Consider the following 19,119-nt stretch of genomic DNA (forward strand, 5'->3'; position numbering starts at 1 on the left):
TTTCAGCTCATGAAACATGGGACCATTATCACAGCATATTGGCTATATGCCTGGCTGGCTAATATTGTTATTCTCAGATCATATTATATTTCAAACTCAGCCTTTGATAACAAAATAGATCAGACGGTGTAGCACTTGTGAGGCACAGCTGAACATAAATAACGTGCAAATAATTTGCTTTTTATTTGACTGGACTGATGGGACCTGCATCTGTAAGGTGCTTTCAAGACAACTCGGGATTCTGAAAAAAAATAGGTAAAATGATGACGTCATCTTCAGGTTGGAAAGTCGGAGCTCCCCCCCAGAGTTCCCAGTTGTGAAGTCGGATGTCTGTGATTAGGTAAAACAGCTTAGAGGTAAAAACAGAAGTCTGAGATGTACTGAAGTCAGAGATTCCCAGTTGTTTTGACCACTGTATTAGTCTCAGCGAAGGAGAGAGCAGCAGAGGGTCAACCTCTCAGTGCTGACAGCCCAGAATAAAAAGTCACTCATAGAAACAGTGCTGACAGTCCAGAATAAAAAGTCACTCATAGAAACAGTACTGACAGTCCAGAATAAAAAGTCACTCATAGAAACAGTGCTGACAGCCCAGAATAAAAAGTCACTCATAGAAACAGTGCTGACAGCCCAGAATAAAAAGTCACTCATAGAAACAGTGCTGACAGTCCAGAATAAAAAGTCACTCATAAAAACAGTGCTGACAGTCCAGAATAAAAAGTCACTCATAGAAACAGTGCTGACAGTCCAGAATAAAAAGTCACTCATAGAAACAGTGCTGACAGTCCAGAATAAAAAGTCACTCATAAAAACAGTGCTGACAGTCCAGAATAAAAAGTCACTCATAGAAACAGTGCTGACAGTCCAGAATAAAAAGTCACTCATAAAAACAGCAGCTCTTTGCTGTTTTCTCTGAAAGTCTCTCTCTGGTCATTGTCTTAAAAGTGATAAAATCTTACATTAGCTAGTATCAAACTTTGCTGTGGCATTGGTCGTGGAAGCTGTAGTCACAGTGATTTGAGCTATCCGATTGGCCAGCACAGTAGGCACACTCGGTTAAGCCACAGAACTCGGGAAGGCGAAGTTTGTCTTTTCATTAAATGTTTAAAACATTGGACCACTTTGCCCACCCGGTGCGCAGGGCTTCTGAATTAAGTGCACCTAGCGCCAACCGCACAATACGTTTTTATCATTGGCTTTTCTACAGAAATGTTTCATGATATACTAGGAATATCTTGAAGATCGACCAGACCACTGGTTTAGAGTTTGGATTTTTGCTTCGCCTACCAAATTAAGAGCTAAACCAAAGATTGACCACCATTCGACGTTTAAAATGGGAACAAATGAGTCATAGTGGGCAGAACAAGCAAGGAGATGGGCAGAGCCAAGCACGACCTAGCGAGATCCTATTGGCGCGTGTAGCACACATTTGCATATTTACGTTAGGGAACTAAATTCGCCTTTGCACTCCTTTTAAACAATGCAATTTTTTTCTCAACTTTAGCAACGGGTAAATTCTGTTCGTAACAGATTATAGTTTTGAGAACAGAACACTGTATTGCGATCAAATGTTTCATCGATGAGAAAACTTGCAGAATTTCGGCCAAAATCCATCTCGTTCCAGCTTCTCCCACTGCCGGACACTGGCTTCCTACTCACTACCATATTTGGTAGTGAGTGGAAACGCCAACCGGATGCTTCACATTTATACATCCGATGAAATATCTGTATAATTGTTCTAACAGTGGCTAAACATAAACTGCAGTCTCCAACCAGTTACTGGCGGTAATGAACGGGTTTCCTCCGCCGGCGTAAAGAGAAGAAGAAAATCTGTTTGCTCTCGACCAAACGTCAGATGACAGGCGAATCTAAACAATAACAAATACACACCTTATGCCAGGGTTATAATTTACGGGGTGAAGGATGGCATTTATAACGGCAAACTGGAATCCGCTCGGGGAAGCGTTTTATAGGTAAACAGATTTTAGCTAGCTTGTTGTGTTAGTTTGCTCACATGACCAGAATCTTTGCAAAATGCTAACGTTCGCTAGCTAGATACCAAGAAATGACAACTCTGTCACGCTGGCACTAAAGCCATCTTCCTTCCTTGCTACTTGCCGTAATGCTTTGCTCAGTAAAAACAAAGTAACATTAAATATTATTAGCTAATGCACTGCAATAATGTGGGCTTCCCTAGCAGGCCATCTAGCATATCATGTGACAACTGTCATTAATATTGTGTGTGTGTGTGTGTGTGTGTGTGTGTGTGTGTGTGTGTGTGTGTGTGTGTGTGTGTGTGTGTGTGTGTGTGTGTGTGTGTGTGTGTGTGTGTGTGTGTGTGTGTGTGTGTGTGTGCAGGAAGATTGAGCTGTATGAGATGGGATGGAGCTTGAGAGATGGGCTCAAGGAATGTCTGGTGGCAGCAGCCCCATACGGGGGACCGATCGGTGAGTACACACACACACACACCGATATGATGGAGCAGAGAGAATCACTTGCACAATTTGGAGAAACTCACATTGTTGCAAAATATTTATAATCTACAGCATGTATTCTAACCACATAGCTAATGTTTCTCTCTCTATCCCTCCCTCCATCTCTCTCTCTCTCTCCATCTCTCTATCCCTCCATCCATCTCTCTCTCCATCTCTCTTTCCCTCCCTCCATCTATCTCTCTCAGCTCTCCTAAGGCAGCCACAGAGGCCTTCCTCCAGCGCACGGCCCCAGCTGGAGATCTATTCCTCCTCAGGCGCAAACATGGCCAGCTTCCCGGTACACACACACACTCATACACACACACACACACACTCAGACACACTTATTCACTCTTTCTCTGTCTGTCCCTCTCCTCCGTCCCTCTTGTTTCGCCAGTGGAAGAGTGGCCCCGTGAGACAGCTGGGTTGGACAGTGTGTGATGACCTGCTGTGTATCCAGGAGGATGGCACTGTCCTCATCTACGACCTGTTTGGTGCATTCAAAAGACACTTCAGCATGGGCAATGTGAGCACACATAACACATTTACATTTACATTTAAGTCATTTAGCAGACGCTCTTATCCAGAGCGACTTACAAATTGGACACAAATAAACATGATCATCCACGTGTGTGTGTGTGTGTGTGTGTGTGTGTGTGTGTGTGTGTGTGTGTGTGTGTGTGTGTGTGTGTGTGTGTGTGTGTGTGTGTGTGTGTGTGTGTGTGTGTGTGTGTGTGTGTGTGTGTGTGTGTGTGTGTGTGTGTGTGTGTGTGTTTGACAGGAGGTGGTTCAAAACCAGGTGCTGGAAGCCAAGGTGTTCCACTCACCCTATGGAACTGGTGTCGCCATAGTAACGGGAGCCTCACGCTTCACCCTGGCCACGAACATTGACGACCTGAAGCTGAGGAGACTCCCGGAAGTCCCAGGTGTGTGTATATGTGTGTATGTGAAAGCCTGTCAGTCCTCAATTCCAAATGAATAGAGACATTTGTCACTATTTAATTGATTAATTGGTGTGTTGTTCCTCCAGGCCTCCAGGGGGCACCCTCCTGCTGGGCAGTGCTCACTCAGGACAGACAGACCAAAGTGCTGCTGGCCAATGGAGCTGACATCTACATACTGGACAACACATCCTGCACCCCTGTGGTGAGGCAAACACAAACAACTTATTCATTACGGTGTCTAATCATCCTTTCTCTCTCACCTCTAACAGTGTGTGTGTGTGTGTGTGTGTGTGTGTGTGTGTGTGTGTGTGTGTGTGTGTGTGTGTGTGTGTGTGTGTGTGTGTGTGTGTGTGTGTGTGTGTGTGTGTGTGTGTGTGTGTGTGTGTTCCAGACTCCTCCAGGCCTCTCTCCACAGGCCTGTAGCATCGTGAACATGGCTGTGTCATTCAGCTATAAGTACCTGGCTCTGTTCACAGACTCAGGACACCTGTGGATGGGCTCAGCCAACCTCAAGGTAACATGGATTACTATCCCTCATACTGTATGGCTCCATGATGTGGCTAGCTTCCTCTATTATCCATGTATTATCTACTGTCTATACACACCAGTGGTCCTCAAATCAAATGTATTTATATAGCCCTTCGTACATCAGCTGATATCTCAAAGTGCTGTACAGAAACCCAGCCTAAAACCCCAAACAGCAAGCAATGCAGGTGTAGAAGCATGGTGGCTAGGAAAAACTCCCTAGACAGGCCAAAACCTAGGAAGAAACCTAGAGAGGAACCAGGCTATGTGGGGTGGCCAGTCCTCTTCTGGCTGTGCCGGGTGGAGATTATAACAGAACATGGCCAAGATGTTCAAATGTTCATAAATGACCAGCATGGTCAAATAATAATAATCACAGGCAGAACAGTTGAAACTGGAGCAGCAGCACAGCCAGGTGGACTGGGGACAGCAAGGAGTCATCATGCCCGGTAGTCCTGAGGCATGGCCCTAGGGCTCAGGTCCTCCGAGAGAGGGAAAGAAAGAGAGAATTAGAGAGAGCATACTTAAATTCACACAGGACACCGGATAGGACAGGAGAAGTACTCCAGATATAACAAACTAACCCTAACCCCCCGACACAAACTACTGCAGCATAAATACTGGCGGCTGAGACAGGAGGGGTCAGGAGACACTGTGGCCCCAATCCGAAGACACCCCAGACAGGGCCAAACAGGAAGGATATAACCCCACCCACTTTGCCAAAGCACAGCCCCCACACCACTAGAGGGATATCTTCAACCACCAACTTACCATCCTGAGACAAGGCCGAGTATAGCCCACAAAGATCTCCGCCACGGCACAACCCAAAGGGGGGCGCCAACCCAGACAGGAAGATCACATCAGTGACTCAACCCATTCAAGTGACGCACCCCTCCTAGGGACGGTATGAAAGAGCCCTAGTAAGCCAGTGACTCAGCCCCTGTAATAGGGTTAGAGGCAGAGAATACCAGTGAAAAGAGGGGAACCGGCCAGGCAGAGACAGCAAGGGCGGTTTGTTGCTCCAGAGCCTTTCCATTCACCTTCACACTCCTGGGCCAGACTACATACACTTAATCATATGACCCACTGAAGAGATGAGTCTTCAGTAAAGACTTAAAGGTTGAGACCGAGTTTGCGTCTCTCACATGGGTAGGCAGACCATTCCATAAATATTGAGCTCTATAGGAGAAAGCCCTGCCTCCAGCTGTTTGCTTAGAAATTCTAGGGGCAATTAGGAGGCCTGCGTCTTGTGACCGTAGCGTACGTGTAGGTATGTACGGCAGGACCAAATCGGAGAGATGGGTAGGAGCAAGCCCATGTAATGCTTTGTAGGTTAGCAGTAAAACCTTGATCAGCTCTTGCCTTGACAGGAAGCCAGTGTAGGGAGGCTAGCACTAGAGTAATATGATCAAATTTTTTGGTTCTAGTCAGGATTCTAGCAGCTGTATTTAGCACTAACTGAAGTTTATTTAGTGCTTTATCCGGGTAGCCGGAAAGTAGAGCATTGCAGTAGTCTAACCTAGAAATGACAAAAGCATGGATAACTTTTTCTGCATCATTTTTGGACAGAAAGTTTCTGATTTTTGCAATGTTACGTAGATGGAAAAAGCTGTCCTTGAAACAGTCTTGATATGTTCTTCAAAAGAGATCAGGGTCCAGAGTAACGCCGAGGTCCTTCACAGTTTTATTTGAGACGACTGTACAACCATTAAGATTAATTGTCAGATTCAACAGACTATCTCTTTGTTTCTTGGGACCTAGAACAATTATCTCTGTTTTGTCTGAGTTTAAAAGTAGAAAGTTTGCAGCCATCCACTTCCTTATGTCTGAAACGCATGCTTCTTGCAAGGGCAATTTTGGGGCTTCACCATGTTTCATTGAAATGTACAGCTGTGTGTCATCCGCATAGCAGTGAAAGTTAACATTATGTTTTCGAATGACATCCCCAAGAGGTAAAATATATAGTGAAAACGATAGTGGTCCTAAAACGGAACCTTGAGGAACACCGACATTTACAGTTGATTTGTCAGAGGACAAACCATTTACAGAGACAAACTGATATCTTTCCGACAGATAAGATCTAAACCAGGCCAGAACTTGTCCGTGTAGATCAAATTAGGTTTCCAATCTCTCCAAAAGAATGTGGTGATCGATGGCATCAAAAGCAGCACTAAGGTCTAGGAGCACGAGGACAGATGCAGAGCCTCAGTCTGATGCCATTAAAAGGTCATTTACCACCTTCACAAGTGCAGTCTCAGTGCTATGATGGGGTCTAAAACCAGACTGAAGCATTTTGTATACATTGTTTGTTTTCGATATAGGCCGAAGATTTGATATAGGCCGATTAGTTAAAAAAAAAAAATTCTGGGTCAATGTTTGGCTTTTTAAAGAGGGGCTTTATTACTGCCACTTTTAGTGAGTTTGGTACACATCCGGTGGATAGAGAGCCGTTTATTATGTTCAACATAGGAAAGCCAAGCACAGGAAGCAGCTCTTTCAGTAGTTTAGTTGGAATAGGGTCCAGTATGCAGCTTGAAGGTTTAGAGGCCATGATTATTTTCATAATTGTGTCACGAGATATAGTACTAAAACACTTGAGTGTCTCTCTTGATCCTAGGTCCTGGCAGAGTTGTGCAGACTCAGGACAACTGAGCTTTGAAGGAATACGCAGATTTAAAGAGGAGTCTGTAATTTGCTTTCTAATAATCATGATTTTTTTTTCCTCAAAGAAGTTAATGAATTTATTACTGCTGAAGTGAAAGCCATCCTCTCTTGGGGACTGCTGCTTTTTAGTTAGCTTTGCGACATTATCAAAATGGAAATTTCGGATTGTTCTTATTTTCCTTAATTAAGTTGGAAAAATAGGTTGATCGAGCAGCAGTAAGGGCTCTTCGATACTGCAGGGTACTGTCTTTCCAAGCTAGTCGGAAGACTTCCAGTTTGGTGTGGCGCGATTTCCGTTCCAATTTTCTGGAAGCTTGCTTCAGAGCTCGGATATTTTCAGTATACCAGGGAGCTAGTTTCTTATGAGAAATGTTTTTAGGGTTGAAACTGCATCTAGGGTATTGCGCAAGGTTAAATTGAGTTCCTCAGTTAGGTGGTTAACTGATTGTTGTCCTCTGGCGTCCTTGGGTAGACAGAGGGAGTCTGGAAGGACATCAAGGAATCTTTGTGTTGTCTGTGAATTTATAGCACAACTTTTGATGTTCCTTGGTTGGGGTCTGAGCAGATTATTTGTTGCAATTGCAAATGTAAAAAAAATGATGGTCCGATAGTCCAGGATTATGAGGAAAAACATTCAGATCCACAACATTTATTCCATAGGACAAAACTAGGTCCAGACTGTGACAGTGAGTAGGTCCAGAGACATGTTGGACAAAACCCACTGAGTCGATGATGGCTCCGAAAGCCTTTTGGAGTGGGTCTGTGGACTTTTCCATGTGAATATTAAAGTCACCAAAAATTAGAATATTATCTGCTATGACTACAAGGTCCGATAGGAATTCAAGGAACTCAATGAGGATCGCTGTATATGGCCCAGGAGGCCTGTAAACAGTAGCTATAAAAAGTGATTGAGTAGGCTGCATAGATTTCATGACTAGAAGCTCAAAAGACGAAAACATCTTTTTTTTTTTTTGTAATTTTAAATTTGCTATCGTACATGTTAGCAACACCTCCACTTTTGCAGGATGCACAGGGGATATGGTCACTAGTGTAGCCAGGAGGTGAGGCCTCATTTAAACACAGTAAATTCATCAGGCATAAGCCATGTTTCAGTCAGGCTAATCACATCAAGATTATGATCAGTGATTAGTTCATTGACTATAATTGCCTTTGAAGTAAGGGATCTAACATTAAGGAGCCCTATTTTGAGATGTGAGGTATCATGATCTCTTTCAATAATGACAGGAATGGAGGAGGTCTTTATCCTAGTGAGATTGCTCAGGCGAACACCGCCATGTTTAGTTTTGCCCAACGTAGGTCGAGGCACAGACACTGTCTCAATGGGGATAGCTGAGCTGACTACGCTGACTGTGCTGGTGGCAGACTCCACTATGCTGGCAGGCTGGCTAACAGCCTGCTGCCTGGCCTGCACCCTATTTCATTGTGGAGTTAGAGCCCTGTCTATGTTGGTAGATAAGATAAGAGCACCCCTCCAGCTAGGATAGGGTCCGTCACTCCTCAGCAGGTCAGGCTTGTTCCTGTTTGTGGGTGAGTCCCAGAAAGCGGGCCAATTATCTACAAATTCTATCTTTTGGGAGGGGCAGAAAACAGTTTTCAACCAGCGATTGAGTTGTGAGACTGCTGTAGAGCTCATCACTCCCCCTAACTGGGAGGGCGCCAGAGACAATTACTCGATGCCGGCACAGCTTCAGCGTGTAAATCAGCTAGAAAGATATGTTGCGCTTGGTGATCTCTGACTGTTTCATCCTAACATTGTTGGTGCCAACGTGGATAACAATATCTCTATACTCTCTACACTTGCCAGTTTTAGCTTTAGCCAGCACCATTTTCAGATTAGCCTTAACGTCGGTAGCCCTGCCCCCTGGTAAACAGTGTATGATCGCTGGATGATTCGTTTTAAGTCTAATACTGCGGGTAATGGAGTCGCCAATGACTAGAGTTTACAATTTGTCAGAGCTAATGGTGGGAAGCTTTGGCGTCTCAGACCCCGTAACGGGAGGAGTAGAGACCAGAGAAGACTCGGCCTCTGACTCCGACTCGCTGCTTAATGGGGAAAACCGGTTGAAAGTTTCTGTCGGCTGAATAAGCGACACCAGTTGAGCGTTCCTACAGCATTTCCCTCCAGAAACTGTGAGAAAGTTGTCCGGCTGCGGGGAACGTGCGAGGGGATTTATACTACTATCTGTACTTACTGGTGGCACAGATGCAGTTTCATCCTTTCCTACACTGAAATTACCCTTGCCTAACGATTGCGTCTGAAGCTGGGCTTGCAGCACAGCTGTCCTCGCCGTAAGGCGATCGTTCTCCTGTATATTATGAGTACAGCGACTGCAATTAGAAGGCATCGTGTTAATGTTACTACTTAACTTCGGCTGTTGGAGGTCCTGACGAACCATGTCCAGATAAAGTGTCCGGAGTGAAAAAGTTGAATGGGGGAAAAAAAATAAGTTGAGGGAAAAACCCAAAATATAAACGGTAATTAAAAAGTAAAACCGTAAAGTTGTCAGGTAGCAAAGTAAGGTTGGCAACAAAACACACAGCAACACGTAAACAAGTCTGCAAGTTGTGACCTCAACCCATCCATGCATTCCCAGTCTTATCACAGCTTCTAGGTTGCCAGGCAGCCGTAGAGTGTAAATAGCTCTGGTGTGTGGAGTGCTGACCATTTTGGGCCAAGAGTTTTTTAGTCAGTAGAGGCCACGGCCCTGTATATCAGACATGTCTAATGTAGATGTGTATTATGGCAGTCAGCTACTGACTGTTGTTTGTTCCCCAGGACAAGCTGAGTGAGGTGGACACCAAGGTGAGGATCCCGCCTAAACAGATGGTCTGGTGCAGAAGGCCAAAGAGCCAGCAGCCTTCTGTGGTCATCATGTGGGACAGGCTCCTACTGGTGGCCGGAGAGTGTACAGACACCATCCAGTATCCTTCAGCTCACAGCAGTTATTGTTGTTCCTGTTTGCTCAGCTTGCTTGTTCCTGTTTGCTCAGCTAGCTTGTTCCTGTTAGCTCAGCTAGCTTGTTCCTGTTAGCTCAGCTAGCTTGTTCCTGTTTGCTCAGCTAGCTTGTTCCTGTTCCTGTTAGCTCAGCTAGCTTGTTCCTGTTCGCTCAGCTAGCTTGTTCCTGTTTGCTCAGCTAGCTTGTTCCTGTTTGCTCAGCTAGCTTGTTCCTGTTAGCTCAGCTAGCTTGTTCCTGTTAGCTCAGCTAGCTTGTTCCTGTTAGCTCAGCTAGCTTGTTCCTGTTTGCTCAGCTAGCTTGTTCCTGTTTGCTCAGCTAGCTTGTTCCTTAGCTTTGCTCAGCTAGCTTGTTACTGTTAAAGGTACAATTAGCAATATGGCAATTCTGCTCACAAATATCAACACAAGCATAATAAAAATCTGCCACTGATCCAAATGTGTGCCCTCTCATGGAGCCTTAACCAGTGTTTAGATACCCTCTGGATGAGGAGTGTGTGTGTGTAGCAGAGCTGGATGGAGTGAGGATCGTAGGAGGGTCCAGGCATGAGCTGCTGCAGGAGGTGCCCTCGGCCTGCCAGGACATCTTTAAAATCGCCTCCATGGCTCCTGGAGCTTTACTACTGGAGGCACACAAGGAGTATGAGGTACGTGTCTGTGTCTGGGAGGTCTGTGTCTGGGAGGTCTGTGTCTGGGAGGTCTGTGTCTGGGAGGTCTGTGTCTGGGAGGTCTGTGTCTGCAACAGCTTTTCACTTTACTGGATACATGTACTCGAGGAGATTAGTTTTGTGTGTGTGTGTGTGTGTGTGTGTGTGTGTGTGTGTGTGTGTGTGTGTGTGTGTGTGTGTGTAGAAGTCCAGTCAGAAGGCAGATGAGTACCTGAGAGAGATAAAGGAACAGAGTGTATTGGGGGAAGCGGTGAGACAGTGTGTGGAGGCTGCTGGGTATGAACATGAACCAGAGACCCAGAAAACACTGCTCAGGGTAAGACACACACTATCTCTCTCTACCTCTACTTTGCTCTCTTTCTCTCTCTCCCTATGTCATCTTCTCTCTCTTTCTCATCTATTCCTGCATGTTAAGTTGAAGATCAAAATGTGTCAGTCCACAGATATATTAATGTTTTTCTCCCCCACTCTATTCCTCTCTCCCTCCCTCCCTATCTCTCTCCTTCTCTCTCTCCCCTCTCTCCCTATCTCCCACCTTCTCTCTCCCTATCTCTCTCTCACCCTCTCCCTATCTCTCTCTCTCCCCATCTCTCTCTCACCCTCTCCCTATCTCTCTCTCACCCTCTCCCTATCTCTCTCTCACCCTCTCCCTATCTCTCTCACCCTCTCTCTCTCTTTCACCCTCTCCCTATCTCTCTCTCACCCTCTCTCTCTCTCTTTCACCCTCTCCCTATCTCTCTCTCACCCTCTCTCTCTCTTTCACCCTCTCCCTATCTCTCTCTCACCCTCTCTCTCTCTTTCACCCTCTCCCTATCTCTCTCACCCTCTCTCTCTCTTTCACCCTCTAGGCTGCGTCCTTTGGGAAGTGTTTTCTCAGTAACTACCCACCAGAGGCGTTTGTCAGTATGTGTCGAGACCTAAAAGTTCTCAACTCTGTCCGAGAGTACACTGTGGGGATCCCCCTCACACACACACAGTACAAACAGATGACTGTTCAGGTCCTCATTGACAGGTAACACCCCAGGTGTGTGTGTGTGGGTGTGTGTTTACACAGTGTGTGTGTGTTTACTCTCTGTACACGCATGTTAAACAGGTTGGTGTACCGTAAGCTGTATCCCCTGGCCATTGAGATCTGTCGCTATCTGAAGACACCAGAGTACCAGGGAGTCAGCAGAGTTCTCAAACACTGGGCCTGCTGCAAGGTGAGGCGGAGGGGGTCATTTTACTGCATCTATGTTCTTAACATGTTCTAACAGGTACAGTGCTGTGGAAAAGGATTTGCCCCCATTAAAATGTTCTCTACTTTTGCATATTTTTAATACTGAATCTTATCAGATCTTCAACCAAAACCTAATATTAGACAAAGGGAACCTGAGTTCACAAATAACACAATAACATTGTTCATAAACAAAGTTACGTAACACCCAATGCCCCTGTGTGAAAAAGTAATTACCCCCTTACACTCAATAACTGGTTGTGCCACCTTTAGCTGCAATGACTCCAACCAAACACTTCCTGTAGTTGTTGATATATCTCTCACACTGCTGTGGAGGAATTTTGTCCCACTCTTCCATACAGAACTGCTGACATTGTGGGTTTTTAAGCATTAACTGCTTGTTTCAAGTCCTGCCACAACATCTCAGTTGGGATTAGGTCTGAACTTTGACCAAAATGTGATACTTTTGACTCATCTGTCCATAGAAAATTCTTCCAAGAGTCTTGATGATCATTCAGTGGTGGTAGTGGGATGGTTTGGGAATGCTTCTCTGCCTCCGAACCTGGACGACTTGCCTTAATAGAAGGAATCATGAATTCTGCTCTGTATCAGAGAATTCTACAGGAGAATGTCAGGCCATCTGTCTGTGAGCTGAAGCTGAAGCACAGCTGGGTCAGCTGGGTGATGCAGCAAGACAATGATCCAAAACACACAATCAAGCCTACATGAAAATGGCTAAAAAGCAACACATTTGAAGTTTTGGAACGGCCCAGTCCAAGTCCAGACCTGATCCCAATGGAGATGTTGAAGGTTTAGAACGGCCCAGTCCAAGTCCAGACCTAATCCCAATTCAGATGTTGAAGTTTTGGAACGGCCTAGTCCAAGTCCAGACCTAATCCCAATTCAGATGATGAAGTTTTGGAACGGCCTAGTCCAAGTCCAGACCTAATCCCAGTTGAGATGTTGAAGTTTTGGAACGGCCCAGTCCAAATCCAGACCTAATCCCAATTGAGATGTTGAAGTTTTGGAACGGCCCAGTCCAAATCCAGACCTAATCCCAGTTGAGATGTTGTGGCAGGACTTGAAACAAGCAGTTCATGCTTGAAAACCCACAAGTTACAGCAGGTCTGTATGGAAGGGTGGACCAAAGTTCCTCCACAGTGATGTGAGCGATTGATCAACTACTACAGGAAGTGTTTGTTTGGAGTCATTGCAGCGAAAGGTGGCACAACCAGTTATTGAGTGTAAGGAGGCAAGTACTTTTTCACACAGGGGCATTGGGTGTTACGAAACTTTGTTAATGAAAACAAAATCTATATTTTGGGGTTATTTGTGAACTCCGATTCCTTTTATCTAATATTAAGTTTTGGTTGAAGGTCTGATGACATTCAGTATCAAAAATAGAGAAACTCAGAAAAGGGGGCAGATAGTTTTTCCCGGGACTGTATCTCTTGAGATTGAAATAAAACGTGTGTCTGTCTCAGGTCCAGCAGAAAGAAGAGCCTGATGAGTCCATAGCACATGCTGTCAGTGTGAAGCTGGGCGAGGCAGCAGGAATCTCCTACTCTGAGATCGCTGCCAGAGCATATGAGTGTGGCAGGACGGAACTGGCCATCAAGGTATCACATACACACCAGCAGGCCTGAACTGGCCATCAAGGTACCACATACACACCAGCAGGCCTGAACTGGCCATCAAGGTACCACATACACACCAGCAGGCCTGAACTGGCCATCAAGGTACCACATACACACCAGCAGGCCTGAACTGGCCATCAAGGTACCACATACACACCAGCAGGCCTGAACTGGCCATCAAGGTACCACATACGCACCAGCAGGCCTGAACTGGCCATCAAGGTACCACATACGCACCAGCAGGCCTGAACTGGCCATCAAGGTACCACATACGCACCAGCAGGCCTGAACCGGCCATCAAGGTACCACATACGCACCAGCAGGCCTGAACCGGCCATCAAGGTACCACATACGCACCAGCAGGCCTGAACCGGCCATCAAGGTACCACATACGCACCAGCAGGCCTGAACTGGCCATCAAGGTACCACATACGCACCAGCAGGCCTGAACTGGCCATCAAGGTACCACATACGCACCAGCAGGCCTGAACTGACTATCAAGGTACCACATACGCACCAGCAGGCCTGAACTGGCCATCAAGGTACCACATACGCACCAGCAGGCCTGAACTGGCCATCAAGGTACCACATACGCACCAGCAGGCCTGAACTGGCCATCAAGGTACCACATACGCACCAGCAGGCCTGAACTGGCCATCAAGGTACCACATACACACCAGCAGGCCTGAACTGGCCATCAAGGGACAGCCACATTCTAGCCTCACGGGCTTGCAACACAAGAGAGATTAAAGAGGCAATCCAAAAGACAACATTTGGATGGATTGAACATGTTCACAGAGGTTTATCAATGGGAATGTTACCTTGACAATACTCTTCCCCTCTCCTCTCTCTCCCTCTCCCACCACCCTGTCTCCTCTTTCCACCAGGCCTCCTCTCTCCCTCACCACCCTGACAGCCTCATTCCCACCACCCTGTCTCCTCTCTCCCTCTCCCACCACCCTGTCTCTCTCCCTCTCCCACCACCCTGTCTCCTCTCTCCCTCTCCCACCACCCTGTCAACATTTCCCTCTCCCACCACCCTGTCTCCTCTCTCCCTCTCCCACCACCCTGTCTCCTCTCTCCCTCTCCCACCACCCTGTCTCCTCTTTCCCTCTCCCACCACCCTGTCTCCTCTTTCCCTCTCCCACCACCCTGTCTCCTCTTTCCCTCTCCCACCACCCTGTCTCCTCTTTCCCTCTCCCACCACCCTGTCTCCTCTCTCCCTCTCCCACCACCCTGTCTCCTCTCTCCCTCTCCCACCACCCTGTCTCCTCTCTCCCTCTCCCACCACCCTGTCTCCTCTCTTCCCTCTCCCACCACCCTGTCTCCTGTCTCCCACCACTCTCCACCCTGTCTCCTCCTCCCTCTGTCACCACCACCCTGTCTCCACCCTGTCTCCTCTCTCCCTCCCACCACCCTGTCTCCTCTCTCCCTCTGTCACCACCCTGTCTCCTCTCCCCTCTGTCACCACCCTGTCTCCTCTCTCCCTCTGTCACCACCCTGTCTCCTCTCCCACCACCCTCTCCTCTCCCTCTGTCACCACCCTGTCTCCTCTCTCCCTCTGTCACCACCCTGTCTCCTCTCTCCCTCTGTCCCACCCTGTCTCCTCTCTCCCTCTGTCACCACCCTGTCTCCTCTCTCCCTCTGTCACCACCCTGTCTCCTCTCTCCCTCTGTCACCACCCTGTCTCCTCTCTCCCTCTGTCACCACCCTGTCTCCTCTCTCCCTCTGTCACCACCCTGTCTCCTCTCTCCCTCTGTCACCACCCTGTCTCTGTCACCACCCTGTCTCCTCTCTCCCTCTGTCACCACCCTGTCTCCTCTCTCCCCTCTGTCACCACCCTGTCTCCTCTCTCCCTCTGTCACCACCCTGTCTCCTCTCTCCCTCTGTCACCACCCTGTCTCCTCTCTCCCTCTGTCACCACCCTGTCTCCTCCCTCCCTCTGTCACCACCCTGTCTCCTCTCTCCCTCCCTCTGTCACCACCCTGTCTCCTCTCTCCCTCTGTCACCACCCTGTCTCCTCTCTTTCCTCCCTCTGTCACCACCCTGTCTCCTCTCTCCCTCTGTCACCACCCTGTCTCCTCTCTCCCCTCTGTCACCACCCTGTCTCCTCTCCCCTCCCTCTGTCACCACCCTGTCTGTCACCACCCTGTCTCCTCTCTTTCCCTCCCTCTGTCACCACCCTGTCTCCTCTCTTTCCCTCTCTGTCACCACCCTGTCTCCTCTCTTTCCCTCTGTCACCACCCTGTCTCCTCTCTTTCCCTCCCTCTGTCACCACCCTGTCTCCTCTCTGTCCCTCCCTCTGTCACCACCCTGTCTCCTCTCTGTCCCTCCCTCTGTCACCACCCTGTCTCCACCCTGTCCCTCCCTCTGTCACCACCCTGTCTCCTCTCTTTCCCTCCCTCTCAACCCTGTCTCCTCTCTGTCCCTCCCTCTGTCACCACCCTGTCTCCTCTCTTTCCCCTCCCTCTCCACCCTGTCTCCTCTCTGTTCCCTCCCTCTGTCACCACCCTGTCTCCTTTCTTTCCCTCTGTCACCACCCTGTCTCCTTCCAATTATTTTTGCCCCTCTCTGGGTCTAGTTGTTGGAGTTTGAGCCTCGTTCTGGGGAGCAGGTCCCCCTTCTACTGAAGATGAAGAGGAGTCAACTGGCCCTGAGTAAAGCTATAGAGAGTGGAGACACAGACCTGGTTTACACGGTGGTGACATACCTGAAGAACGAGATGAACAGAGGAGACTTCTTCATGACGCTCAGAAACCAACCGGTAGCTCTGAGCCTCTACCGGCAGGTATAGACACACACACAACTCAAGACTCTACACACAGTTACACATGCACACAATGTGGTTTAGTGTGTGTGTGTGTGTGTGTGTGTGTGTGTGTGTGTGTGTGTGTGTGTGTGTGTGTGTGTGTGTGTGTGTGTGTGTGTGTGTGTGTGTGTGTGTGTGTGTGTGTGTGTGTGTGTGTGTGTGTGTGTGTGTGTGTGTGTGTGTGTGTGTGTGTGTGTGTGTGTGTTAGTTCTGTAAGCACCAGGAACAGGACACACTGAAGGATCTGTTCAACCAAGACGATGACCATCAGGAGCTGGGTAACTTCTACGTCAAGGCCAGTTACAAGGAGAAGAAGCTGGAGGCTCGCCTGTCTCTGCTGCAGAGTGCTGTGGATGAGTACAACAAGGCCAAGAACGAGTTTGCAGCCAAGGTGAGACCCAGACAGTTTTAAGTGCAGATTTGATCTCACCAGGCTCTGAACAGCATTAGCACTTTCGACCAAAAATGAACATGTAAATTAGATCATGACAATGTTCTCAAAATGTTGTCTCATTATTATAGTGCTGTCTGTCTGTCTGTCTGTCTCTCTCTCTGTGTCTCTCTTACCCCCCCCCCCCCTGCCTGCCCCAGGCGACAGAGGAGGAGATGAAGCTGCTACGTTTCCAGAGGCGTCTGGATGAGGAGAAGGGAGAGGCTCTGCTGGGCCTGTCTCTCCAGGAGACTCTGCATGCCCTCCTCACCTCCAACTTCCACAAGCAGGCTGAGCAGCTCTACAGGGACTTCAGGGTGCCAGACAAAAGGTAAGGGCTGTGTGTTATGCTGCTTTCAAGACACCTGGGAACTCTGGGGGAAAAAACAAGATCAAATCATAATGTCAGTGATCTTCAGGACTTGGAATTGTGAGTTGGATGATCGTTCAAAATGGTTCAGAGCTTGTTTCCCCCCTGAGTTCCCAGTTGTCTTGAACGCTGCATAACGTCACTGTGTTGTCGCATATTGAACACATCACTGTGGAGTACCTTATCGATGACGTCACTGTGGAGTACCTTATCGATGACGTCACTGTGGAGTCCATTCTTGATTTAATTTGATTAGGATCCCATACTAGGGTCCGACACAACGAAAAATACATTACTGGCAGCTTCATTAAATAGTATCCACAAAACACCAGTCTCAACGTCAACACTGAAGAGGCGACTCCGGGATGCTGGCCTTCTAGGCAGAGTTCCTCTGTCCAGTGTCTGTGTTCTTTTGCCCATCTTAATCTTTTATTTTGATTGGCCAGTCTGAGATATGGCTTTTTCTTTGCAACGCAGAGCCAGTTTGCGCTGTTCTGTGAAGGGAGTATGTAGATATTCCATAAAAATTTCTGCCATTTCCAGCTACAATAGTCATTTACAACATTAACAATGTCTACACTGTATTTCTGATAAATTTGATGTTATTTTAATGGGCAATTTTTAAAATGTACTTTCAAAACAAGGACATTTTTAAGTGACCCCAAACTTTTGAACGGTAGTGTACATTTTAAAACATTAACATGTTGTCTGTGTGTGTATCTACCAGTTACGCACACATGTCAGTACATACACACAACAGGTAGGTCACATTGGCGAGAGGCGTTGTGCCATGAGCTGTTGTTTTACTTGATTTTAAAAAAAAACAGGTTTGCTGTTCATTTGCGTTTTATATAAGATGGGAGTTTCGTGCAATCATGGCTCTATAATACTGTACATTTCCTTGAATTTGTTCTGGACCTGCAGACTGTGAAAAGACCCCTGGTGGCATGTCTGGTGGGGTAAGAACGTGTCAGAGCTGTGTGTAAAACCAGAGAGCGATGAGACAACACTATAATAATGAGACAACACTATAATAATGAGACCACACTATAATAACGAGACCACACTATAATAACGAGACCACACTATAATAACGAGACCACACTATAATAACGAGACCACACTATAATAACGAGACCACACTATAATAACGAGACCACACTATAATAACGAGACAACACTATAATAATGAGACCACACTATAATAATATAATAACGAGACCACACTATAATAACGAGACCACACTATAATAACGAGACCACACTATAATAACCACACTATAATAACGAGACCACACTATAATAACGAGACCACACTATAATAACGACCACACTATAATAACGAGACCACACTATAATAACGAGACCACACTATAATAACGAGACCACACTATAATAACGAGACCACACTATAATAACGAGACCACACTATAATAACGAGACCACACTATAATAACGAGACCACACTATAATAACGAGACCACACTATAATAACGAGACCACACTATAATAACGAGACCACACTATAATAACGAGACCACACTATAATAACGAGACCACACTATAATAACGAGACCACACTATAATAACGAGACCACACTATAATAACGAGACACACTATAATAACGAGACCACACTATAATAACGACCACACTATAATAACGACCACACTATAATAACGAGACCACACTATAATAACGAGACCACACTATAATAACGATATAATAACGAGACCACACTATAATAACGAGACCACACTATAATAACGAGACCACACTATAATAACGAGACCACACTATAATACCACACTATAATAACGAGACCACACTATAATAACGAGACCACACTATAATAACGAGACCACACTATAATAACGAGACCACACTATAATAACGAGACCACACTATAATAACGAGACCACACTATAATAACGAGACCACACTATAATAACGAGACCACACTATAATAACGAGACCACACTATAATAACGAGACCACACTATAATAACGAGACCACACTATAATAACGACCACACTATAATAACGAGACCACACTATAATAACGAGACCACACTATAATAACGAGACCACACTATAATAACGAGACCACACTATAATAACGAGACCACACTATAATAACGAGACCACACTATAATAACGAGACCACACTATAATAACGAGACCACACTATAATAACGAGACCACACTATAATAACGAGACCACACTATAATAACGAGACCACACTATAATAACGAGACCACACTATAATAACGAGACAACACTATAATAACGAGACCACACTATAATAACGAGACCACACTATAATAACGAGACCACACTATAATAACGAGACCACACTATAATAACGAGACCACACTATAATAACGAGACCACACTATAATAACGAGACC

The 19,119-nt window shown here is 46.5% G+C and overlaps 1 protein-coding gene across 1 annotated transcript in view; it reads left to right on the plus strand.

Moving 5' to 3' along the window:
* The first annotated feature begins 1,754 nt into the window (after nt 1-1,754).
* vps16 (VPS16 core subunit of CORVET and HOPS complexes) overlaps nt 1,755-19,119 on the plus strand; it is a 19,268-nt gene continuing 1,903 nt past the window's right edge. Inside the window, exons 1-16 of the mRNA XM_046336996.1 lie at nt 1,755-1,970; nt 2,356-2,444; nt 2,678-2,769; nt 2,869-2,997; nt 3,253-3,397; nt 3,502-3,617; nt 3,807-3,929; nt 9,402-9,547; nt 10,054-10,225; nt 10,431-10,562; nt 11,095-11,258; nt 11,340-11,448; nt 12,947-13,081; nt 15,681-15,887; nt 16,117-16,299; nt 16,500-16,669. Coding sequence (XP_046192952.1) covers nt 1,921-1,970; nt 2,356-2,444; nt 2,678-2,769; nt 2,869-2,997; nt 3,253-3,397; nt 3,502-3,617; nt 3,807-3,929; nt 9,402-9,547; nt 10,054-10,225; nt 10,431-10,562; nt 11,095-11,258; nt 11,340-11,448; nt 12,947-13,081; nt 15,681-15,887; nt 16,117-16,299; nt 16,500-16,669 — 2,162 coding nt within the window. The 5' untranslated portion in view covers nt 1,755-1,920. The remainder of the gene's footprint in view (nt 1,971-2,355; nt 2,445-2,677; nt 2,770-2,868; nt 2,998-3,252; nt 3,398-3,501; nt 3,618-3,806; nt 3,930-9,401; nt 9,548-10,053; nt 10,226-10,430; nt 10,563-11,094; nt 11,259-11,339; nt 11,449-12,946; nt 13,082-15,680; nt 15,888-16,116; nt 16,300-16,499; nt 16,670-19,119) is intronic.

The sequence above is a fragment of the Oncorhynchus gorbuscha genome, unplaced genomic scaffold, assembly GCF_021184085.1.
Source record: "Oncorhynchus gorbuscha isolate QuinsamMale2020 ecotype Even-year unplaced genomic scaffold, OgorEven_v1.0 Un_scaffold_1235, whole genome shotgun sequence".
Classification (NCBI taxonomy): Eukaryota; Metazoa; Chordata; class Actinopteri; order Salmoniformes; family Salmonidae; genus Oncorhynchus; species Oncorhynchus gorbuscha.